At 44.0% G+C, this 9,967-nt stretch overlaps 1 protein-coding gene across 1 annotated transcript; it reads right to left on the bottom strand.

The window, feature by feature from the left end:
* Nucleotides 1-8,358: 8,358 nt before the first annotated feature.
* On the bottom strand, nucleotides 8,359-9,681 carry GCNT3 (glucosaminyl (N-acetyl) transferase 3, mucin type; the record flags this gene model as incomplete). Its single annotated transcript, XM_079700713.1, has 1 exon — nucleotides 8,359-9,681. One exon carries the CDS (start codon nucleotides 9,679-9,681, stop codon nucleotides 8,359-8,361), a length of 1,323 nt encoding a protein of 440 aa, XP_079556839.1.
* Nucleotides 9,682-9,967: the final 286 nt, after the last annotated feature.

The following is a 9,967-nucleotide window of genomic DNA, read 5'->3' as shown; positions in this document are numbered from 1 at the left end:
CCAGGGTGATGGTGGCCTTGTAGAATGAGTTTGGGGGTGTTCCTCCCTCTGCAATTTTTTGGAAGAGTTTGAGGATAGGTGTTAACTCTTCTCTAAATGTTTGATAGAATTAGCCTGTGAAGCCATCTGGGCCTGGACTTTTGTTTGTTGGAAGATTTTTAATTACAGTTTCAATTTCATTACCTGTGATTTGTCTGTTTATATTTTCGAATTCTTCCTGGTTCAATCTTGGAAGGTTGTACTTTTCCAAGAATTTGTCCATTTCTTCCAGGTTGTCCATTTTATTGGCATATAGTGGCTTGTAGTAGTCTCTTATGATCCTTTGTATTTCTGTGGTATCCATTGTAACTTCTCATTTTTCATTTCTAATTTTATTGATTTGATCCCTCTCCTTTTTTCTTGATGAGTCTGGCTAAAGGTTTATCAATTTTGTTTATCTTCTCAAAGAATCAACTTTTAGTTTTATTGATCTTTGCTACTGTTTTCTTCGTTTCTATTTCATTTATCTCTGCTCTGATCCTTATGCTTTCTTTCCTTCTATTAACTTTGGATTTTCTTTGTTCTTCTTTTTCTAGTTGCTTTAAGTGTAAGGTTAGATTGTTTATTTGAGATTTTTCTCAAATAAAAGGTGAGAAAATTGAGGTGAGTTTGAATTGCTATGAACTTCCCTCTTGGAACTGCTTTTGCTGTGTCCCATAGGTTTTGGATCAGCGTGATCATGGTGTGTTTGTTGTCATTTGTTTCTAGGTTTTTTAAATTTCTTCTTTGGTTTCTTCAGTGATCTCTTGGTTATTTAGCAGCGCACTGTTTATCCTCCATGTATTTGTGGGTTTTTTCCTGTAATTGATTTCTAATCTCATAGCATTTGTGGCTGGAAAAGATTCTTGATACGATTTCAGCTTTCTTAAATTTCCCAAGGCTTGATTTGTGACCCAAGATGTGATCTATTCTGGAGAACGTTCCATGTGCACTTGAGAAGAAAGTGTATTCTTCCTCTTTCCAGCAGAATATCCTAAAAATATCAATTAAGTCTATCTGCTCTATTGTGTAATTTAAAGCTTGTGTTTCCTTATTTTCTGTCTAGATGATCTGTCTATTGGTGTAAGTGGGGTGTTAAAGTTCCCCACTACTATTGTGTTACTGTTGATTTCTCCTTTTATGGCTGTTAGCATTTGCCTTATGTATTGAGGTGCTCCTATGTTGGGTGCATAAATATTTATAATTGTTGTTTTCTTCTTGGACTGGTCCCTTAATCATTATGTAATGTCTTTCCTTATCTCTTGTAACAGTCATTATTTTAAAGTCTATTTCATCTGATACGAGTATTGCTACTCCAGCTTTCTTTTGATTTCCATTTGATGGAATATCTTCTTCCATCCCTTCACTTTCAGTCTGTATGTGTCACTAGGTCTGAAGTGGGTTTCTTATAGACAGCATATAAGGGTCTTATTTTTGTATCCGCTCAGCCAGTCTGTGTCTTTTGGTTGGAGCATTTAATCCATTTACATTTAAGGTGATTATCAATATGTATGTTCCTATTACCATTTTCTTAATTGATTTGGGTTTGTTTTTGTGGGTCTTTTTCTTCTTGTGTTTCCCACTTAGAGAAGTTCCTTTAGCATTTGTTGTAAAGCTGGTTTGTTGGTGCTGAATTCTTGTAGCTTTTGCTTGTCTGTAAAGCTTTTGATTTCTCCGACGAGTCTGAATGAGATCCTTGCTGGGTAGGTTTTTCCCTTTCATCATTTTAAATATGTCCTGCCACTCACTTCTGGCTTGCAGAGTTTCTGCTGAAAGATCAGCTGTTAACCTTATGGGGATTCCCTTGTATGTTATTTGTTGCTTTTCCCTTGCTGCTTTTAATATATTTTCTTGGTATTTAATTTTTGATAGTTTGATTAATATGTGTCTCGGTGTGTTTCTCTTTGGGTTTATCCTGTATGGGACTCTCTGCACTTCCTGGACTTGATTATTTCCTTTCCCATGTTACGGAAGTTTTCGACTATAATCTCTTCAAATATTTTCTCAGACCCCTGCTCTTTCTGTTCTTCTTCTGGGACCCCTATAATTCGAATGTTGCTGCGTTTAATGTTGTCCCAGACATCTCTGAGACTGTCCTCAATTCTTTTCATTCTTTTTTATATATTCTGCTCCCTGGCAGTTATTTCCACCATTTTATCTTCCAGCTCACTTATCCATTCTTCTGCCTCGGTTATTCTGCTATTGATTCCTTCTAGAGTATTTTTAATTTCAGTTACTGTGTTGTTCATCACTGTTTGCTCTTTCATTCTTCTAGATCCTTGTTGAACGTTTCTTGTGTTTTCTCCATTCTGTTTCCGAGATTTTGGATTATCTTTACTATCATTACTCTGAATTCTTTTTCAGGTAGGTTGCCCATTTCGTCTTCATTTATTTGGTCCTGTAGGTTTTTACCTTGGTCCTTCATCTGCGACTATTTTTTTTTTGTCATTTCTTTTTGGGGTTGTTTTTTTTTTTTTTTTTTTTTTGATAGGTGGGGTTGTATTCCTGTCTTACTGGTTTTTGGCCTGAGGCATCCAACACTGGAGTTTGCAGGCAGTTGGGTAGAGCCGGGTCTTGGTGCCAAGATGAAGACCTCTGGGAGGCCTCACTACAATCAATATTCCCTGGCGTCTGAGGTCTCTGTTAGTCCATAAGTTTGGACTCGGTGCTCCCAAAACAGGAGCTCGGGCCCAAACTCCGGCCTGGGAACAAAGATCCTGCAAGCCGCATGGTACAGCAAAAAAAAAAAAAAAAAAAAGGAAAAGGAAAATAAGGAGTACAATAACAAAGAATAAAAAATAAAATAAAATTAGAAAGATAAAAAATATATTAGGAAAAATAAAAATATAATTGAAACAATGGCAACAAGGTAAAACAAAACCACAACAAAACAATGAAAAGGGAAAACAAGCCAAAAGGAGAATAACAAAGTATAAAGCATAAAATAAAATTAGAAAAATAAAAGATTTATTAGAAAAAAATATATATAAATGAAGCAACAACAACAAGGTAAAACAGAACCCCAACCTAAAGGAAGAAAGAAAAAAAGGCCTTGGCTACGGGAGTGGAGTTTAGGCGGGGGTGGAACTTAGGCAGGGGTGGAGTTTAGGGTGGGGCAGGACCTAGGCAGGCGGCAGGGTGATGTTTGAGCATGTGGCGGGGCCTCTGCTTAGGTCCTGCGCAGAAGGGGAGAGGCAGTATGCCCGAAGGGGGGCCTCTGGAGTGTGGACTTCCAGAGTTTGGCAGTAGGGCCCTTGAGCGAGGGTGTGTGGGTGGAGTTTAGGCCCAGCACGCTGGAGGGAGGGGGTCTCCAAGTGTAGAGGTGGGGCCCTGGGTTGGGGTGTAGGGGCGGGGCTTGGGGTCTGCATAGCAGGAGGGAGGCTCCGAGGGCAGAGGATTAGGCCCGGGAGCCCAATAGGCTCCCTGGTGCCTAAGTGGACAGGGCAAGAGCTGGCTGCATTCCCTTCCGTTTCTCTGCCCCCCCCCCCAGCCAAGGGTCTCCCCCAAGGGCCTCCCCCAGGGTCTCCCCCATTGCCACCACTAGACCCCTAACTGTGGGTGGGTCCCACTGGGTGTAGGAACTCCTCCCCTCCCCCAGCTGCCCCTCAGGGGTGCTGGTCCCAGAGGTCCAGCCTTTACTTTTGCTCCCCCTTCCCTCCCTCCCACTCCCTCAGGACCTGCGGCTGGAGAGGGCCTCGGTGGGCAGAGGATCAGGCCCAGGATATCAGCAGGCTCCTGGGGGTCCAAGTGGGCAGGGGAAACCTGTCCACACTCCCTTTTGATCCTCTGTCCTCCCAATGGTCCCCCAATTTCCCCCTTCGGGCATGGGATCCCTTCCCCTCCCCCAGCCGCCCCTCAGGGGCACCAGTCCCATCCCACCTCCACTTCTCCTCCCCCCTCACTCCCCCCCATGCCCCATGTCCTACCTGGTCACTGTGGATTCCTCCTGACCCCTTAGGTGTCCGTGGTCCCCCACTGGTGCCTGGCAGGTGCCCTAGTTGTGCAGAGATGCGAATTCTGCATCCTCCTAGTCCGCCATCTTGACTCCACCATCCTCTGCATTTTGGAGAGCCCTCAGAACTCATTTGGGAGGCTCTTTTCTATTTCTGCCACTCTTTTGGGACTCTCATCCAGTTTCATGGGTTTACATATAAGCTGATGAATACCATATAAGTGTCTCCAGTCTAGACCTCTCTCCTGAACCCAGATTCCTGTCACATTCATCTCCTCAACATCTCTACTCAGATATCTAATAGGCATCTCCAATTTAACATGTTCAAAATCAACCCCCTGATCTTCCCCTAAGAAACCACTCTTTCACAGTGTTCCTCTCTTGGTTGATGGTAACTCTGTCCTTCTAACTTATCATCAGAACAAAAGCCCTGGAGTCATTCTTGACTCCTCCATTGCTCTCATAAACAAATTCAATCTGTCAGCAAACTCTCAAACTGAACCTTCAAAACATTTCCAGAATCTGACCACTTTCACCATTTCTACTGCTGCAACCCTGGTCTAAGCCACTACTGCTAGTGCTGAGATTAGTACCATAGCCTCCTAAAGAGCCTCCCTGCTCCCACCCCTACCTCCCAACCAGTTTGTCCTCAATGCAGCATTAAAGTGTTAGTCAGATCATGTCAGCCCGCTGCTCAAAACCTTCCAGGGGACTATAATATCTCTCAAAGACAAAGTCCATGTAATGGGGCACAAGGGCCTTTACAATATATCCTCCTCCCCTGTATTTTTTTGTCGGGGGGTGGTTCGCGGGCCTCTCACTGTTGTGGCCTCTCCTGTTGCAGGGCACAGGCTCCGGACGCGCAGGCTCAGTGGCCATGGCTCACGGGCCCAGCTGCTCCGCAGCATGTGGGATCTTCCCGAACTGGGGCATGAACCCGTGTCCCCTGCATCGGCAGGCGGACTCTCAACCACTGCGCCACCAGGGAAGCCCTCCTCCCCTGTATTCTTAACTCTTTTCCCCCTCCTTTACTCTGCTCCGTTTACACCAGCTTTCTTGCTCTTCCTCAAACGTGGCAGGTGTGGTCGTGCTTCAGTGCTGTGCAAGTCTTTCCTCTAGGCCTAGAATGCTCTTCCCGCATTTATTCTCACGGATCATTCCTTCATCTCCTTCAAATGTTTACTCAAATGTCACCTTTTAATTAAGGGCCTCCCTGACCACACTATTTAACATTTTCCTCCCCACTCCACTCTCCTAAGGTCTCGTTTACTTCCTTCAATTTCTCTCCAGCACTCGTCTCCTTCTAATATACATATACATTACTTACCCATGTATAGTTGTTTTCCCACTGGTATGTGAACAACATGAACATGGGGATTCCTGTTTTGTTGACTGCACTATCCCCAGTGTCAAAAACAATACCTGGTAAATAGTTAGAGCTTACTTAATATTTGTGGAATGAATGAATGAGTTATTTCATCGCTCATCATACACTCAAGCGTCACAGAGATGGGAACCATATCTTTGTAATGACTGACCAACTAAGAGGAAGAAGTAAGAATAGGTATTCAGTTCAATGGAAGGACTTAAGGCAGGCAATGGATTTAATTATTCTTTCCATTTTTAAATTGAAATACTTTTTCTCCTCAAATAAATTATATCTTCTGTTGCCAGACAGGGTTAACTGTCTTTTCTTCCTTTCTTAAATTTTTGCTCAGTCAAGAAAAGAGCAAAGATTACAATAGGCAGAGTGTGCAACAAAAAATATAGTTATTAAAACAACGCTTATCGGGACTTCCCTGGTGGTCCAGTGGTAAAGAATCCACCTTGCAATGCAGGGGATGTGGGTTCAATCCCTGGTCCGGGAACTAGGATCCCACATGCCATGAGGCAGCTAGGCCGGTGTGCCAAAACTACTGAGCTCACGCGCCTCAACAAGAGAGCCTGCATGCAGCAAACTACAGAGCCCACGCACTCTGGAACCCACACGCCACAACTACAGAGCCCATGCGCCCTGGAGCCTGTGTGCCACAACTAGAGAAGAGAAAACCCGCATGCCACAACTAGAAAAAAGCCCGCACACTGCAACAAAGAGCCTGCACACCACAATGAATGATCCTGCATGCCGCAACTAAGACCCAACACAGTCAAAATTTTTTTTTAAAAAATCACTTACCAACAGGCCACAAATCAAAAGTAAAGAGGAAATTCAAACCTTGAGAATATAAACATAGTTGCTCAATTCATTAATGAGATTTTTCCTTTCCAGAGAAAGGGTATAGAAACAGATATGACTCAGAGGGAAGGAAAAATCAACAGATGTGTTGGTTTAATGGTACGGTTTCTAAAATACACTCACCAAATGAGGGAGAAATTTGACCCTTCTGATAAGAAGACCTTAGGTTTTTTATTATATAAAGAGCACTTCCTATTCACCTTTGAATGTATTTCTAGAGGAAATTTCAATGCTTGGAGAATTCCAGCAACTTGTTCCCCCAAAATGACAAGTTCACATTTTAATCTTTTTAACGTATTTATATAAAAACTTATTTATTTCACATGAAAATTTAAAGAGAAAGTTGACTATGAAGCCAAAAACCCACATTCTTTTCTCAGAACACATGCACTCGGAAACTTTTCTGCCCCCTTGCAGCCCTCTCAGAGGAGGACCAAGGACAGTCACAAAGGCTAACAGGTGGAGAGGTCCACAACCACCACTGCTAGGGACAGACCTTACAGGGACCATCTGTGGAGCATCCGGCTATTCATTAGTCATCCCCATGATGGGGCTGAGAGCAAAGTGAAGAGGACTCAGTGTGACAGTGCAGGTAAGTTGGTGGTGGCAATGCCCATTACCAAAGGAGTACAACCTTACAAAAAGCAATCACTAACTTATTAAATTCACTGTATCAGACACAGTGATATCTATGTCAGAGTACATGGGTTGCAGGGAAAGTTGGTTGTGAGAGAACACTTGATTAACTGAATCAAGATCAGAAAAGAAGAAACACACTAATGACATCACGACATATTAATGGGAACATCATTCAAATTACACAAATTAACTGGTATATAGATCACTTTTGCAGAGCGGATTGTATGCAGAAGACCAGCTCTACCATATACAAGATATGCTTATCTGTTTATGAGGTATCCTTTTTCCATCACAGAAGAATATAACTAACAGCTAATTGCCTTCTGATTACCTGACAATTATCTCTGGAGCTTTAGAAAGGAAGCTGTTTCGCCAGGTAACATTTGTTAGGCAGGCGGATGGAAGTGTGGGGCAGAGAACACATGCATGCACACACACATACACACACACACACACACACACACAAACTGTCTCCCCACAAGGAAATGTATAAGCCACAGAACTATGAACAGTGACCATTCCATTCACATACTTAAATAAGAGTTTTGACTCAAGAGGCATAAAGATAGAATAACCAGACCTAGTTTATTCTTGTTATCTAACATAATTATTAATACTATAGCACCCACCCACCCCCAAGTAAAATGTGTTCCAGTTTTGACAATAAATTATACGGTGACCTTACCTAATGGCAACTACCATCTTTCTCATGGAATGTTAAGCTTTGGTTGTGAAGCTTGCAAAATTAGTGCTGTAATTTTCCCATAAGGATATGGATGGTCATATTGGTTAAATCACCCTGCCTTTTCCCTTACAGAAAAGTCATGAATCTGGCAATGTTAACAAAATGAGGAGGGCTTTCAATAATGAAAGAATCAGCTGTGTTCCTCTATATTCTTTTGCATCTGCCATTTATACAGCTTGCCATGATCATTCCGAACAATGGGGATTCTCTTGCTGGCCACCAGGGACTTTAAATGTCACCAATAGTTATGAGAAAACGTCTCAGAGTTTTACCTTATCTCTGGCTTACTAGACAAAAAGTAGAGTCAGGGATTTGAATCAGAAGCTATTTATCTTTAAGTTAATAGTACAAAATACAAGGCCTTTTTTCCCTCAAAGTCCCCTCCCTACTACCAAGCCTAGAATTATTAGGAATGGCATCTCCAAAGAGTGAAAAAGCCAATACCAAGAATTCAACTGAAATCCAGGGTTCTCCTGCCACACTTCCCCCTCCCTTATTCACCCAAAGAGCTGGTTCTTATTCCCAACTCGGTGGGAAAGTCAGTGGAGGAGCTATTGGAAGTGAGGTGAGTGAACAGTCAGTGTTCAGCCAGGGCAGCAATTTGCAAGGCAACAGATCTACTCACCACACTCCAAGAGCAGCCCCCTGACCCAGGGAGATGCCATGGATTCCAGAGCCCTGGTCTCCCACCCCACACTGTCCCAGCATGTCCTGGGCACGTTTGTACATGTTCCTGCCCCTCAGGTAGCAATCCTCACACGGTGTATCTCAGAGTTCAGTCCCATAGATGGCCTTATAACGTAAATACTCTTCTAAGCACTGAAGAGCATTATCATCCACCTTTGGGTCAAACTTGTTCGCCAAGAGGTGATGATTCTGAAGAATCCAGTGCAGGTCCCCAGCCCCATAAATGCAGATAGCCCGCTGGTGGATTCCAGAGCAAGGTGCATAAGGTGCCCCCATACTGATGTCTCCCTCATGGAGCTGCCATTTGACCAGCCTGGCAATGGCGGTCATGTCTGAGATGTGAAACTTGGGGTGGTAGGGGACAGAGCCAGGCATCCACGGTGCACGCTGAAGGGTGGCCCAGAGGTGTTCATCGGGGCTATAGGTGTCTTTTGCCCATTCAATCAGTCGTTGGGATTTGGGGTTCTCTAAGACATGTTGGACAAAGGCTCGAGAAGCCACAAAATAGGCATTCCCTGTGAACACAGGTAAGTTATCAGGGGGAGGGTCCTTCATCTTGCTGGTTAGGTGCAATGTGTCTGTCACCTCATAGTGGTATTTCCAGCGAGACTTTTTGTACTCAGTAGGTATCTCGGACTCCATACTGTTCTTCCCATTCAACATCTTGAGGGCCAGGACCATCTCAGCATTGGTCTTTATAGGAAAATCTGTCCCACATGTATTCAGTAAGTATTTCCATGGCACCGAGCTCTGGAGCAAGTCTTCCATACAGTTCAGGTCAGCCTGCACCCTGGACCAGGAAGCGTAAACCACCCGGACCAACTTACTGGCCATGAAGACATTTGGGAAGCAGGAAATAATGGCCTTGACTGCCTCTTTGAAAGTTTCTGGGGACTTCTCATCCACATGGACGCAGTATATGTTCTGAGGGGCATACACAGCTCGCAGCAGCCGTTCAAAGTTTTCAATCTTCTCATGGACCACCACAGAGTATGCGATGGGGAAGTCTAACTCTCCTTTGCTCAGTGGGAACTGTATGAACTTCCTTTGGGACTTAAACTGCTCACAATCTCTGGTCATGTTGAGGTAATCGGTGTCTGTGAAAGGCTCCCGCTTCTTCTTGACCTCCAGATTGTCCAGGAGAGCCTCGACCACTGCTTCCTGGTCCCCTCGGGTGACCCCAGAACAGTTGATGGATCTCTTTGCTGGCAGCTTCAGGGACTTGTACAAGATGTCCTTACAGCGCTGGCTTCGAAAGTCGCTGGATTCCAGATCCAGGGAGTCTATGTCACATTTTAACCTGAGAGAAAGTCTCAGAGCAACAACGGCCAGCAGCATATAGCAGCCCAGGGCCCACAGGTGATGCACCCTGCAGAGTTTCTTCTTCCACCCAATCATCTTCATGAAATGGGAGATCGGTAGAGTTTGGGCACAGGGAAGGAGGAGGAGGATGAAATCCTTGGACAGAACAAAATGCCTTCAGTTACAAACTAACGTGGAACGTGCTCAAGGAACATCAAGTTCAACTCCAAAGTGATGGCAAAAATAGGTTTCTTCTCTAGACAAATATCCTCAGTCAAGTCCTGCCTAGGAACTTCATACACCCAGCTCACTGATGGAGGTCTATAGCCTGACACTACAAACCAGCTGATCGTGCTGGGATTGGAATCAGGATCTGGGTCCACCTCCA

Source organism: Hyperoodon ampullatus, assembly GCF_949752795.1.
Source record: "Hyperoodon ampullatus genome assembly, chromosome: 3".
NCBI classification, from domain to species: Eukaryota; Metazoa; Chordata; class Mammalia; order Artiodactyla; family Ziphiidae; genus Hyperoodon; species Hyperoodon ampullatus.
Note: the sequence above shows the minus strand (reverse complement) of the source record. Positions and strands in the feature narration are given on the sequence as shown.